This window comes from Mustela nigripes, chromosome 4, assembly GCF_022355385.1.
Source record: "Mustela nigripes isolate SB6536 chromosome 4, MUSNIG.SB6536, whole genome shotgun sequence".
NCBI lineage: Eukaryota > Metazoa > Chordata > Mammalia > Carnivora > Mustelidae > Mustela > Mustela nigripes.
In genome coordinates, this window is record NC_081560.1 from 17,455,037 (window position 1) to 17,482,673 (window position 27,637).

Below are 27,637 nucleotides of genomic sequence, written 5' to 3' on the forward strand. Positions count from 1 at the left end.
GGGGAAATTTATAGCTATAAATGCTTATATTAAAAAACAAGAAAGACCCAAAGTCAACAAACTTACTTTACAATTTAAGAAAATAGAAAAAAAAATTAGAACAAACTACACCCAAAGCTTGCAGAAGGGAAGAAGTAAAGATTAAAGCAGAGGAAGATGAAATAGCGAGTAGAAAAACAGTAGAGGAAAACAATGAAACTAAAAGTTGGTTCTTTGAGAAGATCAACAAAGTTGACAAACCTTTAGTGTGTCATGTAGACTGTGGAAAACCACAGAAAAGGCTCAAATTATTAAAATCATAAATGAAAGTAGGGACATTACTTCAGATTCTACAGAAATAAAAAGAATTATAATAGAGTACTGTGAACATTTGTATGTGAACACACTGGATAACCTTGATGAAATAGACAAATCCCTAGAAACAAAACCTACCAAAACTGTATTATGAAGAAATTTTAAAAATATGAATAGATACATAATTAGTAAGGTTATCAAATCACTAATCAAAAATTTTCCAATAAAGAAAGTGTGAATTCTGCCAAACATTTAAAGAGGAACTAATTATAGTCTTTCTCAAAGTTTTCCAAGAAATTGAGGAGGAGGGACCATTTCCTAACTCATTCTGTAAGGTCAGCATAACTCTGGTATCAATGCTGAAGACACTGTGAGAACACGACAGACCAATACCCCTTTTTTACATTGATGCAAACATCCTTAACAAAATACTATCAAACAGAATCCAGCACTTTTAAATAATTAGAAACCATGATAAAGTAGGGGCTACATTCCTGGAATGCAAGGATGGTTTAACAAAAACTAGAGCACTTTGATGTATCCTATCAAAAGAATGTAGGATTAAAAAAAACATGATACCCCAGTTGATGCAGAAAAAGCATTTGACAAAATTTAACATTTCATGACAAAAACAATTACTCTAGGAAGGAAACTACCTCAACATAATAAAAGCTGTTTATGAAGAACTCAGCAGTGAATATCATACTCAGTGGTGAAAGACTGAAAGCTTTTCCATGAGGAACAAGGCAGATGCCTGCTTTTACCACTTCTGTTTAACACATTATTGAATGTTCAAGCCATAGCAATTAGCCAAGAAAAAGAAAAGACATCTAAATAGAAAAAGGATAATATTATCTTTTTTTATAGAAAATATGGTATTAATATCTAGAAGGTCCTAGGGATTCCACTCACACAAAAAACAAATGGTTAGAACTAATGAATTCAGTACAGAATACAGAGTCAACACAGAAATCATTTGTATTCTAAATGTGAACAATGAGTAGTTGAAGTTACAAAAACAATTTTATTCATAATAGTGTCAAGAAAAATAAAGTATGTAGGAATTTGTAAGCAAGGAAGTTAAAGACTTATACAAAGAAAATACAGACCATTGCTGAAAGATACATAATTAAGTGAAAACTCATCCTACATTCATGGATTGGAAGACAATATTATTAAAGTAGTGCTTTTGCCCAAAGCTGTCTACACATTCAGTGCATCCCATATCAAAATCCCAGTAATTTTTTCTTAAAGCTTATTTTAAAGAGAGAGAATAAGCAGAAGGGAAGAGGAGAGAATCTCAAGCAGACTCTGTACTGAGCACAGAGCCTAACACAGGGCTTGGTCTTACCACCTTCAGGTCATGATCTGAGCTGAAACCAAGAGTTGGCTGCTTACCCAACAATGCTACCCAGCTGCCCCAGTGATGGTTTTTGTTTGTTTGTGGGGTTTTTTTGCAGATTGAAAAACCCATCCTAAAATTCATATTGAATCTCAAAGGGCCCCAAATAGCCAAAATAATCTTGAAATAATAGAACTAGAGGGCCCGCAGTTCCTAATTTCAAAACATAACTGCAAATCTGCGGTAACATAAACAACATGGGATTGGCATGAAGACAGATACATAGCCCAGTAGGACAGAAAAGAGAACCCTGAAATTAACCATCACATGTAGGGTCAAATTATTTTTAACAAGGGTACCAAGACCCTTTCCTCTCCGAGGGAAAGATAAGGCTTTTCAACAAATGGTGCTGGGAAAACTGGGTATCTACATGCAAAAGAATGAAGTTGGACCCTTACCTAACACTATATTCAAAAATTCAAAATGGATCAATGACCTAAATGTAAGATCTAAAATAATTATTGACTATAAATTAAGTTAGAAGCCTAGGCAAGCTCAAGAAGAAAAGTTTATTCAGGAATAGCAGAGGAACTACAATTTGGAACAGGCAAACTGTCTCATGCCGTAGGGGAATTCACTGAAGGTTTTTGGTAGGTTGTATTTATGAGCAGGGAATGGAGTCACAAACAGGAAAATCAAAACCAGGAAACTAGCCTTGAAAAATTTCCTGAGCAAACAAAATCCTCTCAGTCACACAAACGAAGCTCAAGTCATCCCATTATGTGAGATCAACCCAATTTGAGCTATGTTCCATTAATACCTCTGGCAAAACGTCCCAAGGTCAATATAAGACAACTCTTATTATCCTCCCACCCAAGAAAATTTCACTATCCACTTCCCTGTAAATCAGACATTTTGGAGGACTCAGTCTCTTAGTCCTTAGATTTACCATCCTGGGGGCACATATGTGAGATTCTCCATCTTATATTCTCCAGGTGTGTATTAGATTGAGATTCTTACACGCAACAAAACCCTTAAAAGAAAACATATGACTAAAGCTTGACAACATTGGATTTGGCAGTGATTTCTTGGCTAGGACACCAAAGGCACAGGTAACCAAAAAAATAGACAAATTGGACTTAATGAAAATTTTAAAATTTTGTGACTCAAAAGAGATTGTCCGTAGTAAAAAGGCAACTCACAGAATGGGAGCAAATACTTGCAAATCATATATCTGAGAAAGGGCTAATATATAGAGATATATATATTATCTCTATATAATATATAGAGAACTCCTAAAATTCAAAAAGAGTAACAAAAATACCCTAATTCAAAAATAAGTGGGGGCGCCTGGGTGGCTCAGTGAATTAAGCCGCTGCCTTCGGCTCAGGTCATGATCTCAGGGTCCTGGGATCGAGTTCCACATTGGGCTCTCTACTCAGCAGGGAGTCAGCTTCCTCCTCTCTCTTTCTGCCTGCCTCTCTGCCTGCTTGTGATCTCTCTCTGTCAAATAAATAAATAAAATCTTAAAAAAAAAAAAAAGCAAAGGACTTTAATAAACATTTCTGCAAAGAAGGTAGATAGTGATTGAGCACATGAGAAGATGCTGAATATCACTAATTGTTTGGGAAATGCATATCAAAACTACAATGAGATAGCTCCTTACACTCATTAGTGTGGCTACTATCAAAAAAGCAGAAAAAGTAATCACTAAATTCTGAAACTAACATTATACTATATATTAACTAACTAGAACATAAATAAAAACTTGAAACGTTAAAAAGAGGAAAACAGCAGTAAAACAGAAAACAGTGAGAGTTGGAAGGGATGTGGAAAAATTGGAAACCTTATGCTCTGTGGGTGGGCATGAAAAATGGTATAGCCACTCTGGAAAACAATATGGTGGTTCCTCAAAAATTAGAATTACCAAATGATCCATCAATTCCATGTCTGGGCATACAGCAAAAAGAATTGAAAGCAGTACCTTGAAGAGATCATTTGTGCACTTATGTCTTAGCTCACAGTAGCTTAAACACGGAAGCAGTCCAAGTGTCCGTTGTCAGATGCATGGATAAGCAAAATGTATAAATACAGAGTAATATTATTCAGCTTTAGAGAGAAAGGAAAAGAAATAGTCTATGATTCCACTTATGTGAGGTATTTAGAGGAGTCAAAATTATAATGACTGGGAGGGAGGAGAAAATGGGGAGTTTAGTGGTATATATATTTCATTTTTATAAGATGAAAAGAGATACGGGGATAGATGGTGGTGGTGGTTATACAACAGGTGGAATGTATTTAGTGCTGCTGAGCTGTGCACTTTCAAGTGGTTAAGCCAGTAATTTTATGTTAAGTCTGCTTTACCACAATAAAAATTTAAAGAAAATATTAGAAGTTCCTCTTATGTCATCTGTATTATGTTCCAGTCTATTCTTCATGCCACCCCCAAATTAATTTTTCTAAAACTGCTTTGTTTATATCATTTCTGTGCTCAACAATTTCTGTTGGCCTCTGGTGTCTACCCTTTGTCTATCTTTATCTCCCACTGTTGTCAGAATCATCCCTAATACTTAACTAATTACTTAACTTTTACCCCAAAACCATCTGTGGCTTTTTGATGCGTGATATACTTGCTATTCCTACCTTTAATGTTCTTTCCTCCTTTCCCCCTTCCCTCAGCTAATGTGTAAATCTTTTTAAGGGCCTACATAAATTTGAACTCCCCTAGGAAATGTTTCTTAATTGCCCCACTTATGGTGGCTTCTCTTTCTTTTAAAGATCTATGACATTTATGGTTTAAACAGATCATTCAGTAATCAGCACCGGTTGATACTTGTTGGTGTACACCTGTCTCACTGACCTAAATGTCTCCAAATGTAGTGGCCTCTAAGCTATATCTTAAAATTATTTGTAATACCCACTTGACCATAAAATGAATTGATTTATTGCTATTTTGTAAAAATACTAACTAAAGGTGCCATTCAGTGAATTCCAGACCTGTCAAGGTGATGTTTATGCAGAAGATAGACTGGGTATACTGATGGGATACTAACCCTTGTTAAATTTTTCTAGAGCAATTAAATGTGGTACCAGTAAGGTGTCTGGGTATCAGGGTAACTTTGTATGTATTTACAACCAATAAAAGAATTCAGAGAAATTTGGAATCTTACTTCGTTTTGCTGTAATTCTCTGTAATATTAGTATCTGGGTACTGATACTTATCTTTTATTCATGTGCTAGGTTAAATACAGTTAGTTATGGAAATGCCTTGCTAGGTCACGGTTGTAGTGCTTGTAAAGATCTTGTTTTGTTTCTAAGTCAGCAATTCTGTGTTACTCTACTGTTGTACTGCATTTTCCCTATATGGAAATCAAGTTTTATGTCTTTGTTTGAGAGTGAATAGTTTACACAAAAGTTTCTATTTTGTATGTGTGCATTCGTACATACACATATGCCTCTCTAGGGTTCTAAGTAGGATATTGAAATAGTAAAGGAAATTTATTGCTCTTAAGAACCTGTAGAGGACATTTGAGTGACTTTTATGCCCTCTGTTAAACACCTGGAAAAAATAGGTGAGTAGTATTTCAAGAATTTTAATGGAGAATTTATTTATTATGTGCACAAAACTGAACAATGAATTAAATTTTTGACCTACTACAGTAATACTCATTTTAAGCAGTATCTTTTTTTTCTTTGTAAGTTATTATTTCACCCATTGTTTTTGGAGAATCTTACTAGAATGTACATTGCTCAAGGATAGGGGTTTAATCTTACATTTCTTTGTATCCTCAACATCTCAGCTAATATCTTTACATCATATCTTTACATCAGTGTTATGATAATAAAATGTCTATTTTTCTGGCTTTGGGGAAGTTTGTTTTTATTTTGTGAGAATGACTTTACTCTGATTTTCTCTAATGTGTTTTCTTTTTACAGCCCCATTGACAAACCTTCAGATTCTCTCAGTATAGGGAATGGTGATAATTCCCAGCAGGTAAGATTTTGATTCTGTATCGCTTCATTTATCTTCCATTCCCTGAAATGGCATTCTATGCAAGTAAATTTTCTGGGTGGTGGAAAATACTTTAAATACGGAAACAATTTAAAAATACTGTTAGTGGATATTTTAAAGTCTGTTATAATTAGTCCTCCTTTCTTCCACAGAATATACTGTTAGGGTATAATTTAACCCTTTCTTGATGACTCAGAATTATCCTTATGACCACATGTTTACTGTACTGTGTGGCAATATATTAGTGTCCTAAGAATCTACTGATACTATTGGTCTTTTTGACCCTACTCCAAAATGGTTTAAAACTAGCATGTCTTCTTCATTCTTGATTTCAAGAGTCATTTTTCTGTTACATGCTCCCCGTTTTGCGTCTTGTCAGCTTTAATTTTTTGTTTCTCACAGGGTCCTTGCCCCCAGCAGTTTTCTCTTTCCCCCAAATGACTATGGGCTTTGAAATAATAAACCAAATAGTTCAAAGTTGTATCTGCATTGATAGTGATCCACATTGAGTGAGGTCCTGAACTTTGTATACTGCTTTGTATCATCTTGTCTAGGTGCTAGTTTTTCACTGTGTAAGTTCCTATATACCTTCCTGCATTGGTACAGAAAAATGTAGTTCTAATCTGTTCCATAAGGAATGTCCAGTTCCCCACAGTGTTTGTGAGAAACTTAGGGATCTAAAATACACTGCTTTTCCAAAATTTTTGCTCATAGGTTCTATGAAAGAATTTGCAAATCAATATGTCCTTTGTATATTTTAGGTTAACATTAAAGATTTTTTCATATTAACTTAAGAATCATGTAATTTTCAGGGTATTGTAGATATTGGTATTTTTAAATAAAAGCACTACATTGCTTTTTAATAAGTATCTAAGAGATTCAAATATCAAATATTTTGTTGCTCTGTCATTTTAAGAATTTATACTTTTTAAAAAAATATATATATAATATTTTTTTTTTTTTTTAAAGATTTTACTTATTATTTATTTGACAGAGAGAGAAATCACAAGTAGGCGGAGAGTCAGGCAGAGAGAGAGAGAGAAGCAGGCTCCCGCTGAGCAAAGAGCCCGATGCGGGGCTCGATCCCAGGACACTGAGATCATGACCTGAGCCGAAGGCAGCGGCTTAATCCACTGAGCCACCCAGGCGCCCTAAAAAAATATATTTTATGTATTCATTTGACAGAGAGGGATCACAAGTAGGCAGAGCAGCAGGCAGAGAGAGAGGGGGAAGCAGGCTACCTGCTGAGCAGAGAGCCTGATGCACGGGGCTCAATCCCAGGACCCTGAGATCATGACCTGAGCTGAAGGCAGAGGCTTAACCTACTGAGCCACCCAAGTGCCCCAGAATTTATTCCTTTTTTTAAACAATCAAATTTTACATCATTCCATGTTCTTCTTGAACTCATTCTACTTCTGCGTTTACAGAATTTTAATACAGTATATATATATATATATATATATATATATATATATATTTAAGATTTATTTATTTAAAAGAAGGAACATGCTCATGAGAGAGCGGGCATGAGCAGGGAGGAGGGGCAGAGGGAGAAGCAGACTCCATGCTGAGCCTGGAGCCTGATGCAGGGCTCGATCCCAGGGCCCTGAGTTATGACCTGAGCCGAAGGCAGACACTTAACTGACCGAGCCACCGAAGCGCCTCAGCAATATAGTTTATTCTTGACAGGCGTATACCTCTCTCAAAAATATACATGAATTTTTAAGTGGAAACAGTATTTTTTTTCTGACACAAGGCTTTAAATGCCAATTTTCTTTCTTTTAAAATTTTTTTTAAAAAGATGTATTTACTAGGGTGCCTGGGTGGCTCAGTGGGTTGGGCCTCTGCCTTCGACTCGAGTCATGATCTCAGAGTCCTGGGATGGAGCGGGCATCGGGCTCTCTGTTTGGTGGCCTCTCTCTGCCTGCCTTTCTGCCTACTTGTGATCTCTGTCTGTCAAATAAATAAATAAAATCTAAAAAAAACCCAAAACCAACCAAACAATAAAGGTGTATTTACTTATTTGAGAGAGAGAAAAACTTAAGCAGACTTCCCACTGAGTGCAGAGCCCATTAGGGGGCTCAGTCTCCGGACGCTGAGATCATGATCTGAGCGGAAACGGAGTCGGATACTTAACTGACTTCACCACCTAGGGGTCCCCCAACTTACTTTCTTCTGAATTTTTATTCATAGTTCTGATTTGATCAAAGCAACTTATATAAATAGAAATTTTGATAAAATTAATCATTAAACACAAACACTAAAATTGTATTAGAAATTCATTTTTAATGAGATGGATAGGTCTCTGTTACAATTGCTTTTCATGGGGCACCTGGGTGGCTCAGTTGGTTAAGCATCTGCCTTCAGCTTAAGTCATGGTGCCAGAGTCCTGGGATCAAGCTCTGCATCAGGCTTCTGCTCAGTGGGAAGTCAGCTTCTCCCTCTCTCTCTGCCCCACCCTCCTTGCATGTGCACGTGCATTCTCTCTCTCTCAATAAGTAAAATCTTTAAAAAAATATATAAATAAATAAAATTGGTTTTCATGTATCCATGGGTGAATATTACCTGTTGGTACAAGGAAACAAGTTTCAGCACCGTTAGTCATGTTTTCATTTTTGTAAATGTCAGTGCTGAGTGTCTTATTCATGTAAGTGGATGGAAGAAAGAGTATTATCATATCATACTTTTGAACTTCTGAATTAAATACCTAAGAATCATATGAAGAATCATCACAAAAAATATTTATTTATTTTAAGATTCTATTTATTTATTTGTCAGAGAGAGAAAGACAGCAAGAGAGGGAACACGAGCAGGGGGAGTGAGAGAGGGAGAAGCAGGTTTCCCGCTGAGCAAGCAGCCTGATGTGGGGCTCAATCCTAGGACCCTCTGGGATCATGACCTGAGCTGAAGGCAGATGCTTAATGACTGAGCCACGTAGGCGCCCCACAAAAATTATTTTTAATGATGTGTTTAGAAATAACATGATAAGATCTTTTTTCCATTTTGTTTAAAACTTAAGTATTAGGCACCTGGGTGGCTTAGTTGGTTGAGTGTCTGCCTTCAGCTCAAGTCATGATCCCAGAGTCCTGGGCTCCCTGCTTGTTGGGAGCCTGCTTCCTCTGCCTGCTGCTCCTCGTGCTTATACTCTCTCTCTCTGTCAAATAAATAGACAAAATCTTAAGAAAAAAACAAACTTAAGTATTGGGAATCATTTAGTTTGCAAAACAATCTAGTCATTAGTCACTTTTATCACCAACCTGAGTTTTCCTAATAATATATTTGGTGCTCTCAGAAAGTTTTCACTCCTGGTCAGATTACTATAGTTAGATCCCAAAGAGTGAGCAGTAATAGTCTTTTCTTTGTAAAGTGAGAAGATAGATTCTGAAAGGAGAGGAGACTGACTTAGTCTTCTCAAGGAGGAGTCAATTTTAGAAAAGAGTACATATGTAACTGATGGATTTTTTGCAAGTTCATGTTCTCATACAAAAGTCTTTAAGCACCCCAGTTTGAAGACCACTGTTGTAATGCCGTTTGTTCCAAGCTTTTTTAACGGCAGCTTATTAAACTGTATAAACTTCTATTGATTATTCTTTTCTTTTCCTATTTAGATATCTAACAGTGATACGCCTTCACCACCACCTGGTTTATCAAAATCCAATCCAGTCATCCCCATCAGTTCATCCAATCACAGTGCACGGTCTCCTTTTGAAGGGGCAGTAACTGAGTCACAGTCGTTATTCTCAGATAACTTTCGCCATCCCAACCCAATCCCAAGTGGGCTTCCTCCTTTCCCCAGCTCCCCACAGACATCCAGTGACTGGCCTACAGCACCAGAGCCACAGAGTCTCTTCACATCAGGTATACAGCAGTACTACTGCATGTTAATATTTTTACTCAGGCTGAAATGAGACCTTGCTTGATGTGCTTTTACCACTTTAAGCACCCCCACTCCATTTTTCATAAGTTGTAAACATTTAAACTGCATGGAGTAAGATGGTTGGATAAGTAGTTAAATGACCTAGAACTTACCGTGTTAACAGATTTCTCTAGAAATCAAGGGATAGATCATTTCTCTGATAATAAAATGGTTATTCCTCTAAGAATTTTTAAGGGCTTACATTTTTTTATTGTATTTGTGTTTAGATAGTTAAATTTAAGTTTTGTTTTTTTCTCCAGCTGATGAAGAGGTTTGTTAATATTGAAAATTATATTTTGGCATTTTTGAGCCGTTTTTATTTTTATTCATTCTAAATTTTCTAATTACTATGAAGGATGGCATAAAATTAACATTGAAAATATAGCACCTATTATCAGTGGAGCAGACAATTTTAAAAAATACGTAAAGTTTTAAGTAGGTTTTTTTCATTGTTAACAATTTTTCCCCTAGCATTATATAAAGCATATATTCAAAATTACTTAGACTTTGTCTTTGATAAGTGCATTTTTAAAAATAAACTTTATTAATTGAAGTCTGTCACATCGTATTTATTACCTTATTTCACTGAACTTTTTCCAGGTTTTGTTTATGAATAGCTTAAGGTATAATTTGGGTTTCAAGTACTTTTTTTGATTACCAAAATCAGTCTATATCATTCAGTTTTTTGAACTTGGTAACTTAAAATGAAATCATTGCTAGAAGTATATGAGACCTTTTATAACATTATAATCTTTAAAAAATAATTTTTTTTATTAACATATAGTATATTTGCCCCAGGGGTACAGGTCTATGAATCATCAGGCTTACATACTTCACAGCACTCACCATAGCACATACCCTCCCCAGTGTCCGTAACCCAACCACCCTCTTCTTAACCCCTCCCCCCGGCAACCCTCAGTTTATTTTGTGAAATTAAGAGTCTCTTATGGTTTGTCTCCCTCCCGATCCCATCTTGTTTCATTTTTTCCTTCCCTACCCTCCAAACCCCCCACTCTGCCTCTCAAATTCCTCATATCAGGGAGATCATATGATAATTGTCTTTCTCTGATTGACTTATTTCACTCAGCATAATACACTCCAGTTCCATCCACGTTGTTGGAAATGGCAAGATTCCATTCTTTTTGATGACTGAATAATATTCCATTGTAGATATATACCACAGCTTCTTTATCCATTGTGTATATATATATATATATATACCCACCATATCTTCTTTATCCATTCATCTGTTGATGGACATCTAGGTTCTTTATAATATTATAATTTAATATGCTAAGAAATCATACAGATTTTGGATATATTTGCCTTTATCTTGTAATACGATGTGTTTAACTTTCACTGGTATGGACACCAGTTAGGTGTACAAGTGAGCTATGTATTTTAAATTTATCACTAATTGTCTTCCCAACAGAAACAATCCCAGTATCATCCTCTACAGACTGGCAAGCAGCATTTGGCTTTGGTTCTTCTAAACAACCAGAGGATGACTTGGGTTTTGATCCCTTTGATGTCACTCGAAAAGCCTTAGCAGACCTGATTGAAAAGGAACTGTCAGTCCAAGACCAGCCTTCCCTTTCGCCCACATCTCTTCAGAACTCCTCTTCACACACTACAACCGCCAAAGGTCCGGGCTCTGGATTCCTGCATCCTGCTGCACCGACAAATGCCAACTCTCTCAATAGTACCTTTTCAGTCTTGCCACAGAGGTTCCCTCAATTTCAGCAGCACCGAGCAGTTTATAATTCATTCAGTTTTCCAGGCCAGGCAGCCCGCTATCCTTGGATGGCCTTTCCACGCAATAGCATCATGCACTTGAACCACACAGCAAACCCCACCTCAAATAGTAATTTCTTGGACTTGAATCTCCCGCCACAGCACAACACAGGTCTGGGAGGGATCCCTATAGCAGGTAGGTTCGTTTATAGCCTTTGAAAATTTGTGAATAACTCATGCCTTCAGGTTGTTGGGTGGGTAGGGAGGGAATTTTTGAGTAACAGAGAGTACTTATTATTCTTGGAAATTTCTGTGGGGAAAAAAAGTCCTTATCATAATCTAAAAAAATTTTAATTGGATGGATGCCTTGTAATATTGAGCTTTATAAGGATGGTGGAGTATTATACCTACTTACAACTTGGAAGCATTTTATTTAACAGGGTAGTTACTAAACTTTCATATGGAATATAAATGCACAAAGAAAAAGAAAAAAAATGTGCTCTGAAATTATGGTGCTGGGAAGTCCAACACCATGGTACAAATTCCAATTATACATTCTGAAAGTAAATTGATTCAAAAAATTTTTTTGAAATGGTAATTAGTGAGAGCATGAGGGATAAAGCCACTCTCTACTTTTGGCAGTTACTTATTTTGACTGATAACACATGCGCAAACACACACACAAAAACTGTGCTATATGTTAATAAAATACTTAATATTTGAGAACTCTGATTATTAATGTTTCACAGACATATGTGTATACTTTCTGTGAAAAAGCTTTTGTTCAAGGAGAGCTACTTTCCCTTTTGGTCTGTCATGTTTTTATTTCTGGGGAAAACATTAGGTTCCTCGTAAGTGATGCCAGACTACTTCTGGTTTTGTACTGCTACCCTTGAAGGTTTCAGAACTTTGGGGTTTTAAGGTCCCATATGACATTTATTAGATCGAGTGACTTCTATATCTACAGGAATTCTTCTTATTAATAGCTTTTTAAAAAAATTTACTTAATTTGGATTTTAGAGATGACTGGTAAAAGGGAGAATTTGTCTCTCTCCTGATTTTCTGAAGTAGGATGGAATAGTCCCTACTCTGTTAACATAATTAAAATAAATAAAATTTATTGTTATCCCTTGTCATGGCCTTTAAGATATGGCATGGCATAGTCTTAACTGTAATCATGTTACCAGCAAGTCGTTTGTTCTCTTGTGTTTAGCAAGGTTGATAGGTGAATTCGAAGAGATCCATCAGAGTTCTTTGGCTCTGTTCTCTTTGTGACCAACCACATTTCATTTTCAAGACAAATAGATGGGTTAAGAGAATATGGTTTGTGGCTTTTGATATAGTGAATTTAACAGGTGATACAGTGAAGTTAATTTACATAAGCATGTTACACCAATGTAGCTGTTTGTATATTAGTGGGACTCATGATATTTGTTCGTTTGATTATGGTAGTTAGTAGGTAATTCAGAGTGACACGTTTCAGTCTTCTCATTCTATGTGATATTCACTTGTGAAACACTTAAGTACTCAGTTCCTGATACTGCTTTTTTTTTCTTCCATTCAAGACAGTATATTAGAGTGTGATTTTGTTTTGTTTTGCTTTAATCATTTAGAAACGTGGCATTTTAATGACTGGTAGTGCATCTCATAACTCATTATAACATTAAGAGTTTAAGTTCCCCTAAATATCCTAAACATTTAAAAATAAAATAATAAACCAATTACAATATTTGGGTTCCTGTTTGCCCAGCAATGAACTAGGCCATGAGGGTAATATAAAAGAACTATAAGATATGGGTACTATTTCCAGGTATTTTGCAGTGTAGTTGAAGAAATAAATTTAATATTATGTATGAGAGTGGTAACTATATGGTAACTGGAATCTAAGAGCCTATAATTATTGGGGAGGCTTCACTGAAGAAGTAGGAATTGATCTGTACTATGGTATCTTGGATTTGGGTTAGTGGGGAAAAGAGAAAGACCTTTATACTAATGGGAACTCCTGAGTTAAGGGGTGGAGGCAGGAATTAGTATGTCATTTCATTAAGAAGCAATGGAACTGCCTTCAGTAATGGGAAGTGCTTCATGTATTGTATAAATAGGACGGACGAGAACATGGGGAGCTCTGACAGTGAGGCAACACAGTGTGGACTTGATATTATAGGAAGAAGGGTGCCTTTGTGGGACTTCAGTTCTTAGTTGTCTTCATTGTATACTTTTATTTGACTTATTACGTGACTGTCTTCAGTAAGTTATCTGTTCTTCTGATTTCACAGTTACCATATTTTCCATTAGCACAGAAAGAATAATTTTAATCCAAATATTTCAAGTCAGTATATATTGTGAGAGTGCCACAGCAGTAATGAATAATTACTGATTTGTGAGTGTAGTCGTCCAGATGTTAGTCATTTGAAATCTTCATCTAAACTAGATACTTTATGAAAAAAATGTGGCATTAAATTGTGGTCTTACCTTTGTGGGTTTTCCTTTTAACATATACTCAACTGTAGAGCCTAAAATACTTTTTTTTCCCAGAAATTCTAAGAATGAAGTCACCGACTTGTAGGTTCTGAATCATTGTCATATTTTGTGGGAGGTTGGGAGAGTTTGTTATTTCAGATTTTCAGTTTTTGACTCTGCATACTTGTTTGGTATTTAAATGGTGACTTATGATTAAACTTTATTATTAGATCATTTTTAAATCTCTGATGACAAGAGAAATTGTAGTTTAATGCAACAAAATATTTAAAATTGTTATTAAGAGTTACACAGAATACTCTCATGTCCTATAAATATTTGGCAAATATTTCAGGAAGATGAATGTGCTAAACCTCAAAACAGAATAATTACATATTTGTAGCTGGATCATTTAGGATTTTCAGTAACAATTAGAAATGACAGAAAGTAAAATTCTAGAAAACTATGTTCATTTTAACTGTGTCTGATTTGAAGCAATTTAATACCTAAGCAATATCTGCTTCCCCCACCCCTAGTTGTAAATCAGTTGTACTTGAGTTGAACCCTTCAAATAGGTTCAACTTTGTATCCTGAAATGAATATCATGGTATCTTAACCAGGGTAGCTGTTGGTGAAGTGCTTCAAAATGGAGAGTACCTTCTATTTCTATGATACCTGCCACTATAAGATATGCTTAGACAGTATTCAACACTGGAAAAGGCATGTATATTTATTTATTCTTTAGCTATGTAGAGCAAAACACGGTAGGGTCCCTGGCCTTTAGGAGCAAATACTCAGGTGTCAGTCACCTGTATATCCTACAGATACCATGTCTGTATTTATTATATATTTGTATTTAAATTTTTAGTTTTGGTTTGTTTCAGTTAAATTATTAAAAATTGGTATGTCTGAAACCTATCATGGGAAGGACAGTTGCCAGAGGCTTGACAGAAATGCGGCTTCCATTTCTTACGCCTACATGAAAACTTTTTTTGTTTGTTTAAAATTAGTTATTTTCTTAATTAGGTAAAATCCTTTTAGCAGCATTTTCTTGGCTGCTCATCCAGTTTGCTAAGCCTGGAAGGATTTTTGAAATAAATATTCTTGGGGGAAAACTTTGATTAGTGGACAATTATAGTAGGTCCATTCAGATCTTTTTTGTTATTGGAACCATGTGCTTTTGTTTAAGAAGTAACTTTTCATAAAAAAGTGGCTTATCTTGTTCAACTAGTTCTTTTAGAAAAAGCAAAGCTGTGTTCCAGAAAGGTTAAATAATTTGTTAAAGGTCAAACATTCAATTAGTAATAGAATTAGGACAAGGATCCAGATTCCACATTCAAACTGAAGTGTTTTTCCAGTACGATGTTGTTCACCTTCACAAATGAAGATCACTGGCATGTACTTTAACTTGGCTTTCTTCCCATAGTAATTGATTGTTGCTCTCACACACTTTCAGGTCCCTTTTCATCAACAGTATCTATTGATGAGACAATTGGCCCAGCTCAGGGATATGGCCTATAACTTACAAAGTAGAATGAAGTTTATTGACTTGATAAAAATTAATCTCTTGCGTAGTCCTTATCAGTACCATGTTCTCACCAAGAACTGTAGTCTAGAATTTCCTCTACACAACTTTCTTGCTATGTACTTGGAGTTTATAGAATTTTGGCCAATTTACTGAAAAATTAGGAAATAACCTGTTCTAAAGGCTGAGAGTCTTCCTTCATTGTGTTAGTTAAATCTGTCAGTTAAATATTTCCAAATGTAATTTTGCAGATTTGTTTTTCAAAGAACTCTCTGCCAAGATGTTTTTTATTCTATGATGCTAAAAATTATTTGGAAAACAAATAATATTAAGTCTCAGTCTATTAAGCATTGTTGGTTTAAGATATTCTTAGAGAAATACTTGAAACTGTTTAGGATTGGATTTTTTTCATGTTTTTGTTCATTCAAATTTTACTTGTAAGAGGACATTTTTCTTTAAATTTTATTACCGAATTAGCTATTTTAACAGTGACTTGATTGGATTTTGAGTCATATGTGAAACAAGTCACTTGTAGTCCAGTAATTATCAATTATAATTAGGAGAACTGATCTCATTTCGTGTATTTCTCTGACCTAGAAGTAGTCATCTCGCTTTCAGTCAATTGGATCGTTATACCATTAGCATTTATTCTTTTCTAATTCCTTCAGAGTACACAGTGAATTATCAGATGCAGTGTGGTAATTTGCTGAATTGATATTTATATCTTTTTGTTTATTTTTTATGGACATAATTTCTGCCTTTAAAACATGAATTTGTCATTTTTCCTTTTAAAAAACATATTTTCACATCTGTGAACTTCTTTTTAATTTTTTTCACAAAATACTATTAACTGTTAGTATCTGAATTTAAAAGGGGTCCAATTGGCTTGGAAAAGAATGGCTTTCCTGGTCTCTCTCTTTTTTTTCTTTTTGTCTATTTATAATCCTAAATCTATTATATTTGTTCTTATATCTGACATAGTATTAAATTGAAGGGTGTGTTTATAGTGTAACTACTTTCTAGGTACTTGATAAGTTTATATTTAAAATTCATGTCTTGTTTCACACCCAGATTCCAGGCATTTAAGCATGTATTTTATATATGTATCAGTATTCCAAATATTGAAATCATTTTTAAAGGGACTGTTAACAAATCTAGTCACCCATAACTAGACCATGACTGACTTTTCCACAGGGGAAGAAGAGGTGAAGGTTTCGACCATGCCACTGTCAGCCTCTTCCCATTCATTACAACAAGGACAGCAGCCTACAAGTCTCCACACTACTGTGGCCTGACAACAGAACTGAGAGGAGAGGATTAGACTCTGGGGTGCTTGCATGGGCAACCGGATTTTTGCATGATTCCTTTCTGATTTCGCATTTAATGTATACACCCAAAAGAGCCAATATAAACGTTCCTCATGCCTACAACTAGTGTGTTACCTCATAGTTGCTAAAGTATTTCTTCATTAGGCCTTTAACACGATTTATTAGCATAATAATTTTGGCATTGTTTCTCATGAGTGATACTATTTTTAACTCACACAAATAAACTTGTAGTACTAATTAAGATCCCAGATGAGATTAGCTAGAATTGTTCTTATTTTGGCTCTATTACTGAAATTATGCAAAGATAATGGTAGTTCCTTGTTTTCTGATTTGTGAAAAAAAATGGTAATATCCTAATATACTCATGAAAAAATTGAAAATTAAGATAATGTCTATTGCATTTCTTTGAATACTTGAGAAGAAAGAAAACATATAAAACAAAATTGGTGGTGTTGTTTAATGCTCAGAAGGATGTTGTCAGCAATTATTTTTAGTTGTATGGATTTATAGCCTATATTAATGCATTACATGTTTAGAAACTGTTTTTGTTGTCTCTCATTTGCACATTTGCACTTTCTTTTTGAATGGTTGTTAATTATATTTAGAAGGTTAATTATTATAGACTAAATGCAATATCTCTTTTCTAATGCACTGCCTAGTATACCAGGAAATGCCTCAGAAACAGAATTTCAACTTACAGTTGATTTATCAGAAACTTGAATATGGGGTAAACATTGTATGTGAGAAGCAACCATAGTAGTGTAACACTTTTATGGAATGAACGGTAGTTCTGTGAGATACCTGTTTGGAAACGTCATTGTTTAAAAATTGAAATGTGATAATAAAGCTATATTACAAGTACCTGGCCAGAATGAGACTAAGGTGGAGGAGAAGAGATTGGGGATCCTCTAAAATTAGGCCATGTAAGTTGTTGTAGGTAATTTTGATCACAGAAGATAGTGAAGTACTTTATTAGGGCATGATATACAGTGATGTTTTTGGATAATACACAGTTTTTTCAAAAATAGTTTTAAAGCTGATAAACTGAATGGAGTTCTGAGCAGTGGACAAAAGCTGATTCAGAAAAACATGACCATATTCTGCCTGATTAAATATCTGGGAAGAATGGGGAAAGTCAGATCTCTTCTTGACGTTTTCAAAAAACAATTACGATAAAAGATATGCCTTTATTTGTTAAAAATATTAAAAGAGTAATGTGAATACCAAAAAAGGAATCCTAAGGATTTTAAAATAATAATTATTTAAAAAACACATTAGGAGATGAGATAATATCATGTTGGCATTTTTCAAGATTACCTCTCTATATGAAGTCTGGTTATTTTCTGTTAGGTATAATACAGCAAATGGAATAGCTTTGTCCTCAGGTATAGTGGGTAAACTAAAATCTGTTCTTTGATGTCCTTTGATTTGGTTAACTGAGGTATAGGAACAGGTAATCATCTAGCCATTTAAATATTTTTGTAAGATTCTGCATAAGTGACAATCTCTAATTTCTATTCAAAACTGACTTTAGGGCAGCATTACAAGAAATTTAAAAAATACAAGTAAAACACTGTCGACTTATTAGACAGAAGCCTTTGATCATGGTTTAATTACAGTTTCATTTTTGCTGTAAGAAGCCAAGACATCCACTTAATGTCTTCTGTGGTGCTAGGGTTCCTAGGCTTTGGGCTCCCTGTAGTGAAGCTTACTAATAGATAGCTTTCTCTAGCTATCAGTGCAAGCCTTTCATCACCTGGATCTGCTTACCAAGACAGATGGTTTCTTTACTTTACTTCTTTGTGTTGAGAGAGCGATCTGCCTGTTAAACAAGGCTTCTTTCCTGTGGTCGCTTTCTCTCTCCTTTTTCCTTCCTTGCCAAGGCCAAAAAATTGTCAGGTGTTTTATCTATACTTGCTAGAACCCAAAACTCTCTCCCTGCCTACTTCTTTATTCTTCACACTTTTGACACACAGCAAACATCAGGAAAATGCATCTTGGGCACTTAGGTTTCAGTTTAATTATTTTCACATTGAAAAGCTAAAGATTATCCTTTAACTTTGTAATTTTGAGCCCTTGTAAGCCTAGAATAATAAGTCTCACCATTTTGCTTACCTAATATTTCGATAGTATAGTTTTTTTAAAAAGTTAAGTCTTGAAATCATGTTGGTAATTAATTATATTAAAGCACAGAAGAAATTACACAACACGTAAAAGAAAGTACCACTTCATATAGCAAGTAAGTTGATGAAGCCAAATGATGGTAAAGAATGAAAAATTCTAAAAAATTTCAGAATAGTTTTTGTTAAATGAATGTCTCATGCACAAGGGAAACTTTTTATGCTTTTACATCCCAACTTTTTAAAAAAGTAACTAGTCTGTTTCTTAAATCAGAAACTGTAAACGCCAGAATTCAGAACCCTTTGGATGGACTAGCGAAGTTTTGTACGTATGTACAGCTGTCCATATTTTTCTGTGGAGAAAATCCATAGCTATTAGATTTATAAAGAGCTTGGTGGTACCCCACCCCACCCCCCACCCCAGGAAGAGAATTTAAAAACTGCTACCCTGAAATGACTTTAGTGCCACTGTAGGAAATAGAGAACTGGAGTGAATGATTTAAGTCATGATGAATGTAAAGTGCCTCTTTTTTTATTTTCTTAAAGATTCCATTAGAAAATATTTTCTGATTAATGATATTTTCCTTTTCATTCTACTGTCACATGTTTTTCCAGGTGGTGCTTTTGTATACTGCCCTTATTACAACAAAATATTAGTCAAATATTTGAGAGCCTATTCTGTATGGTGACCTTTAGTTAGGTCTTGAGGGCTGAATAAAGCGTAGATCCTGTCATTAAGTATAACAGTCTAGTGACAGTTTTATTTCAGGTTGTTTCTGTAGGGTCAGCTCTTAATATATTTTAACAAAAACCGTTGCAGTGGTCTAGACTCATTACTCATTGCTCTGACGGTGGCAACATAGGGTATTAAATATTGATACCTGAAAATTAAAATATGTGATAATTTGGAGGGAGTGATAAAAATCTTAATAGGGAAAACATACATTCACAATTTTGACTTGAGTATCTTAGTCATGTGTTTATGCTCATGTCTCTAACTCTTAGTGTTCTAGGTGTTAAATAGAATTTTCTCTATATATGTTCTTTTAAAGAAAATACTTGAATGCATTGTGTCTGTGCACATTTTTTATTGACATTTTTCCTATTCGTATGGCGTTCCAAGCACCTTCAAGATTGCCAGAGCTCTTTTCTGCTGTGACACACGTCCATAAGGTAGCTACTCCCACAGAGACGTTGGCTTAGAAAGCCAAGAAAAAGGAGGAATGAATTGCAGGTGCATAGAAGTCTTACAAAATGATAACCATTGTGTTATTTATGCATACATTAAAAACTAGAGGATGTTTTATCTTTTTGAGTTACAAGGTTTTTAGACTTTTCTGTTTACTTGATCTTTGAGGTAGTCCCAAATTTGTGTAATTGGCTTAGGGATGGATATCATACAGTTGGAAACACAATAATGTTTTTAAAAAGGTTATCTTATAAAGAGGTGATAACCCAAAACAATGATACGTCTTTTTCTATAAAATATAGACCAAAGTCAGTTATCCAGTGTCAAGCTAGTCCTTCTGCCCTTAGTGCTGTATCTTTCTCCTCTGAGTATTTTTTTAATCTGAGTGAGTACCTACTGCTTGTCTCCTTATGTTGAGTAAATGGCAGTAATATACGCAGGTATTTCCACATGAAATGTCTAGCGAACTAATCAAACGCTCTGGTGATACAAAAGTAAAAATAGGAATTAAAGAAGTTAATGTAAGGTGGGGCAGGGAAAGGCTTCATAAAGTATGGGGCTTTTCGATGTCGAAGGATGGCTGATTCAAGGGGAAAATAGAATAAAGAGAACAGACGGAACAAAGAACCAGAGACAGAGATTGGAGTGGTCTCTAGTGATTAAGAGAGAAGGACAGTGAGGAGATGGACTCATTTGAGGTATACATGTCATACAGAAAAGTAGAATAAGTATGCAAAAGCCTTGAAAACTGGGAAGGATAGTTTAATCTTGATATGGATGTGGTCAGTGATAGAGAACTCTAGGTTCTTTGCTGAAGATGTAACTTGATTGTAGCATTTTAAAAAGATTAGTTTGATGATGTGTTTGCTTGAAACTGGGACCACTTCGAAAAAAACTTACAAGTTTCCATTATGTATATTGCTGGGCAGTGCAAATAAAATGGCCTGGATTCGAACAGTAATAGTAGGAATAGAGAAGAAATGATGAATTAGAAGCCAGAAAATACGAGATCTAGAAAAAAGCCTAGGTGTCTGGTGACCTTTAAAAATTTAACTTTCATAAAGGTACAGATGGAAACCAGATTTCTAGGATTCATGAGAAAAAGTCAAGGATATGGCTACAGCAACCATTGATTACTTAAGATATTTGGCAACTAAGGGAAAGAGAAAGACAAGACGCTTACCAGATGGGTGGTAGATCTTAGAATGCATTGCTTTAAGGTCGGGTGGGTATTTAAATATTTAAAAGCAGAACTTACAGAGCTATTTGAGAGGAAGAAATGGACAGTGCTAAAGAGAAGGTAGGCTAATCCAGTAGGGTAATGGATTTCTCTAATGCTAGGAGGAGATAAGCTCCGGAGACAAGGTTAAGTTAGGGACTTAGCTTTAGAGAAGAGGGCACTGTTCTTTTCAAGGACACCCAGAAAATCTAGGAAAGAGAAGGTGAAATTAGAGAAAATGAGAACACAGGAAGGGACTCACATCAGTTATTATTGAATGCATATTGTGTGAGAATGGGGGTGAAGAGTGAAGTTGGGACTCAGTAAAGAAAGGTGATTAAATAAACCTGTGAAATAAGCCTAGAAGTACATCAGAAAGAAATTCAAGAATTGCTGAGTGAAGATAAGGATCAAATTAAAAACTTCTAGAGTCCAAATGTATATGGTTTTATATATTTCTCTGGTTCTGCACAAAACATCAAGGGTAGACAAAGCAAATATTGAGAGTTTGGTTAGAAGGTGAAAAAGAAAGGGATACAAAAATATGCAGGAAGACAACATTGAAATACCTAATCTGTGGTCAAGAAGAGTCAGTCAGTCCACTAAGGCAGGAAAGAATCAATGGTGTGAGTGTGTTGAAGGGAGTTCAGTGACTTTAGGTTTTGGTGAGGTCACAGAGCAGGAATAGTGTTGTTAAGGGAATGACAGATTAGGAGGCTGTGGTCAGCATGATGACGGTTAGTGCTGAGTGATGAGTGAGAACCAGAGAAAGGATGGCATCTAAATGCCTAACATCAGGGCTGGAGGTTGGAAAGGCACCTGGCTTTCGTAACCCCTGTGTTTCTTCTCCACTCACTTACCTTCCAGCCATTTCTTGAGAGTAAGAAAGAGAATTATAGAAAGCATGATACTGCTTAGGGAATCCTGGGTCAGGTTTTTTGTAAGTTGAAGACCAAGGAAAACGCCCTGTGGGATGAACGTTCCTGCAGAATGCAGGGGAAGGCTTGGGAAGAGCCAGGGATGAGACTGGACAGGTGTAGGTAAGCCCAGTGAGAGGGGTGGTGGACATGTTACTTATGATGTAGAAGACTTAGAGGCAGTAGGTCTGGTAGTTGAAGAGCCTGTATTACAAGTAGGAGCTAGTTTCTCCCAAGCACACTTGGGAGAACCAGCCCTTCTTATTTAGGTGTACTGGGTCATTCTGCTTTATTTCTATAGCACATTGGAATTAAAAGTAGTAGATTAGTGAAGAGTAGAAGAGAGAGAAATTCAGAATTTTATTATAACATGTTATAAAAATGTTTTGACAGTTTGTCCCCAAAGAGAATGTGTCATGTGAATAGATAGATATAAACCTACAAGTTAATGAACTAATCTATACTTACATTTTATATACTTAGATATGACCTTTAGGGAAAATTGCTGAAGGTAAAGTGAAACAGGGATAAAGATATAGATAAATAAAATTTTTTCTTTATTTAGTTAATAGCAAATATGCCTACTTTGGAAGTACTCTTAGTTTATTGACACTAACATATTTTTATTAGACTTTTTTATTAACATATAATGTATTATTAGCCCCAGGGGTACAGGTCTGTGAATCGTCAGACTTACACACTTGACAGCAGTCACCATAGCACATACCCTCCCCAATGGACATTAACACATTTTTAAACTCACTGGACTTGATCCATGTGTGTACGATCCATGTATGATATGTCAGCTGACATATCAACTATGATACTTAAAAGTGATAATACTTCAAAGTACAAGTCATTGCTCAAGAATGCTCTTTGTGAAACCATGCTGATGGATCGAAAAGCCACTGCTCCTTCCATCTCCTTTCTGCCCTGTGATTTGCTGCCATGAGTATTATTCTTACCAACCCTATAATGCTGGGCATACCAGCCTTTAATACCGGCTTCCTTAGTCGGGATCTTTTCCCAAGGAATCATTCTTGAGAATCCAGGATTCACAAAGAGAATCTGTTCTATTCCATAATGTTTCAGAGAGTCTGCCCTGGGTTTGAGTTATATGAAAATCTAGTTTATACCTGTTGGGCACCTAGAACTGAAAGAAAGCCTAAGCAATCTAAGCTGCTTCAGAATTGAACTGAAGTACTTAGAAATTCCATGAAACAGCTGGAAGTTGTACTTAAAGAACCAATCCGTTCTCTCCAGGCTCCTTCAGACTGTACTTCCTAAGGCAGCTACTGACTTGACTTCGTTCTTAGGCCACTTCATGTGTGCAATTATTCTGAGGGTTCCTGGAAGTTCCCACCTGACTCAGGAGCGCACTGTGCTTATTGTTGTTCAGGCTCACTATTGTGCTCTCTTAAAAAGCAACACTACGAAAGCTTTCCCCTCCTCCCCGCCTCCATAAAATGTATAAAGCCTCTAGAGCACCTAGTACCTTTTTTTGTTGTTGAATAGAAGGGAAATTCATGTAACATACAAATAACTAAAGTGTGGTGTAGTCCTGTTTTTTAATTATCTCACTGTTACAATAGCAAAATAAAAAACTCACTCCAGCTGTGAGAATTTGGGCCTATTTTTTGTTGAGGCTGTGTGCATCTGGACTTGGTGTTTTACCTTGTAGGGTGCCATGCTTCTTCACAACAATGTAGTTTAAGATTATGGGTGAAGCAACTTTTATATACTACCCTTTAAAAAAGGGGAGGAAGGCAAGGAGCTGTAGGTAAAAAAGGTTTAGGATACATGTTTTCCTGAGTAGGTAAAAGTGTTTGAAACAACCATCTGAATAGTTTTGAAATAGCAATAATAGTCTTTCTGTCTTTGTGACATTTGATTAGCATCATGGAAGAAAGGTTTGCTTAGCAGAGATATATACTATAAGTGTAGTGCTCTCCATGGGTGTGAGGGTGAATGTGTGTGCGTGCACGTGTGTTGGTTGCTTAGTAATTTTCATTTAAGTCCTCCACTTAACATAGCAGAGGAAAAACCCTCTGGCCACTTTTCTGCGACGTTTCATGTATTTATTCCTGCTATGTTCTGCTTAACTCATATGTTCAGGACAAGTGATGCATTTATATATAGTCTGTTTCTAAACTTTTTTTTTTTTTTTAAAGAAATAAAGACCCTTTGAAACGCAGCAAGGCTTATCTGAACAAATATTTTTGTAGCCTTTTCTCATCAGATTTAGTCTCACTAGTAGGCATATCCACCCCGTGTCATACTCTTTGGAAAAACCTAAGGGAAGGATAATAAGAAAACTTCTGTCGGAATAAATTTCAGAGCTTTGAAATCTATAACATACTCTAACAGCCTGACTTTTAAAGACCAAGTAATAATGATAATAATAAACATGGCACAGAAGGAATATGATTTGCCCACAATCCCATTCTAACAATATAAAGTTCTCCTTAGCCCTCACCATCTGAATTTGCCTTCCTACATGTAACTCACGGAGAAGGAAACTTGAAGATCCAGAATATATCTCTTCTGTAAACTTTGTTGTATCTTACAGCTTGATTATTGTAGTAGTTCTTGCAAGTCAAGGGCTTTCAACTGTGAATATCACTGCAAATAATGAAGGCTTTCAAAGTGTCTATCTGCTGATGACTGTTAATACAGATCCTGTAAGTTTTGGAAACTGATATTTAATGTGACCTAGTGATCTTGGAGTAACATTAGTGACAGGTGGAAGAGGATGTAACCTAGCAGGTATTAGTACATAATGTAGACTTAAACTAAATACCAATTTCAGAACTTAATAAAGAATAAAACAGAGGTGGAATTAAATTTGCCCAAGAATTTTCTGCAGTGCCAAAGAGCATTTAAGGACCAGCATGCACGATCACTAGACTGGTGACATCTCTAAAAGAATGAAAAATATATATATAATAGTAATGGTACCAAGATGTACTACCCTCACACTAAAGCTGTCATCTCAGATTCATCTTGAAGAACTATATGCTACACCATGTAAAACAATAGCATATCTGCTGATAATGTTTCAAAGAAGGAGGTTGTTGTTTTCAGCATAATGAAACAGAGAGAAAGCTCCACAAGGATTTAAAGATGATAATACCATCACCATCTCCAAGAAGAAATTCAGGAAAGCTGACTGCAATCAACTTTTGTAGCCTAGTGCTGTTTCCTTATATGGTGAGATCTTATCCTAAGGACTGTGCTAACATTTACACTCTGTTATCAGTCTTGCATATTGAAATCATATGTATATGGAGCAGAATATAGTGATCTGAAACATTACTGGGATGTTTTTTAAGTATCATCATTTTATATGTTGGCATTTGTGAGAAGACCGATACCCTGAAGCTGCTTATTTTTTCCTTTATTACATCTATCATTTGGGTATCCAGCTAAAGGTAAAGGAGGACCAGTGTTACGACTTCATCAACCAAAGTAGGAAGTTTTATTATTGGCTTTAAGCAGAATGTTGGGCTCCATACCATTGTTCCATTAGAAAAATGAGTTTTAATTGAAACTTAGAAATATGGATTACTGATCTATATGCCAAAGCAGGCACCCCCTAATCCCCAATTCAGGGTAAGATTTGCTATCAGATATGTTTCATTTTACTTCTAAACCATTAATTAATGTAACTGTGGTCTTCCCCAGACCCAGATAGGTATAACAAATCTTGAGTTTTAGTGTAGTCAGTGCTGTTACGTGTAAACTCCCAAGACCTCACCTGTATTTTAAGTAATACTTGATTGGAATAAGCCTATTACTAAAATAAGCAAAGGTCTCATAATCTCCAAATACACACATATATCCCTGCATTTTATAAACACACTTTCAGGTTTTAATTCTTAACCACCATGAGTCATCCTAATACCTTGTGTTTACTTCTCTGTGTTTTTTTTTTTTTCCCTTTCTTTGGATAGAGAAGAAAATCATCTTTCCCCGTATAACTTTTCATAGCTAGAGAGGAGTTCTCTGCTAGATAACGTGCACTCCCTGTGTGATTCCCCTACACCATCCCCGACAGGCCTGGATTTCCCTTTTCAGAGAAGCAGTTCTCCCTCTCAGGCTGTGGAGTGTTTATTTGAGGTTCTGTGATCATTTACTTCCCAGTTACCTCCCCAGTCACCAGTCTGCCATCTTTCAGCTTATTTCCAAACTGGCATTTAGTTTTAGGTGACCTTTTTTTTCCCCTTCTCTCTTAAAACAGCACATTTAAACAGTAAGTACACTTTGAGTTTTGAAGTAGATTAACAACCACTGCAACTCTTAAATGTTGAATTGATAAAGATTTTTGACATTGTAAGCTGGTATTATCCCCTTTCCCCAACTTCTGATTTATTTAGTTTAGCTCTTTTAAAAATTATTTAATATTCTAGACAATATGACTAAAATTCAGTGTTTTAGAAATATGTATAATTTTTAATAGAATTAATTTTTTTCCACTGACATGTTAATTCTAGTTCGGTGTAAAGCTCCAGGATATGGTGAAATAAGAATTGTTGTTTCTAATTTGAATTTGAGAATGTATTCATTCACCTGGTGTTCTTTCCTTCTTTCCTTCCTGCCTGCCTTCTCAGTAGGGCCCAACATTGATTAAGAATTGGTTCTGTCAAGAATATCTTTGGCAGTCCTTTTCAAATCCAACTTTAATAAATCATAGCTAAGGATGAACACTTAAATAAATGTGTATTTTAAGTGATTTTTAAGCTAAGGCCGCTTAGTGGACTGGTGGTGAGCATTTAAGTCTTTGAATTCATCAAGGTTCTTTTTGAAATGCTAATCTCTACAGGAGTATTATCTTTTGTAGGTCTGGAAAGGATGCATTCTTATTAGGACTAATTCTTTTTAAATTGAGACATCATTTGAGAATTAGAAGCAGAAAAGTTTATTTATTTTCCCTAGTATGTGAATAAGTAGTATAGAGAAAGAAACAAGCAAATAGTCTTATTTTTTTTAATCAGACATTTCATATAGCTAAAATAGCTAAATTTCACAATATACATGCTTGTTTTGAAAATCAAACATTTATTTGTAAAAGAATCCCAAACTATAACAAATATATCTCTTTGGTTTGTAACTAGTACAAGGAGAAAGAGCTCCTAAAGATATGTGCTTGCTTGGTCTGTTGGGTTGGAAATGTTTACCACCATATACATCACTATGATTATACCCATGTCTGTCTGATTTAGTTTTAGTATAAGATAATGAGAAAACTCTTTCATTTCCTGAAATTTTTTTTTCCTGAAATTGAGAAATAAAGCAAATTATTGTTTTAATGTCTGAAATGGTATTTTCTAAGAATGAAGCTCATAGCTGGGTTATGAAGAATTTGTCAATTAAAGAGATATTTCAGAACATGGATAATTTTAGTCTTTTGGGGGAATTTTTCTGACTTTGATTTAAATCCATAAGATAAGAGCCATCTTTCAGAAAAAGAGGAGACTGATCTTCACTGTTAAAATAAAAGTAAGCTGTTTAATTAAATGAAGTAAAAAATTGGGTTTGGTGTTTTTTAATAACTTAAAAAATTTGGAAATCTTTTAATTTAGAG

The 27,637-nt window shown here is 35.3% G+C and overlaps 1 protein-coding gene across 7 annotated transcripts in view; it reads left to right on the top strand.

The window, feature by feature from the left end:
• CNOT4 (CCR4-NOT transcription complex subunit 4) overlaps nucleotides 1-27,637 on the top strand; it is a 141,256-nt gene that overhangs the window by 96,187 nt on the left and 17,432 nt on the right. For 5 of the 7 annotated variants that reach the window (XM_059396351.1, XM_059396345.1, XM_059396347.1 and 2 more), the window contains exons 8-10: nucleotides 5,573-5,630; nucleotides 9,257-9,506; nucleotides 10,997-11,494. In XM_059396351.1, coding sequence (XP_059252334.1) covers nucleotides 5,573-5,630; nucleotides 9,257-9,506; nucleotides 10,997-11,494 — 806 coding nt within the window. Of the gene's footprint in view, nucleotides 1-5,572; nucleotides 5,631-9,256; nucleotides 9,507-10,996; nucleotides 11,495-16,474; nucleotides 27,365-27,637 lie in introns of those variants that run through there. The other 2 variants (XM_059396349.1, XM_059396350.1) reach the window with 1 other exon arrangement.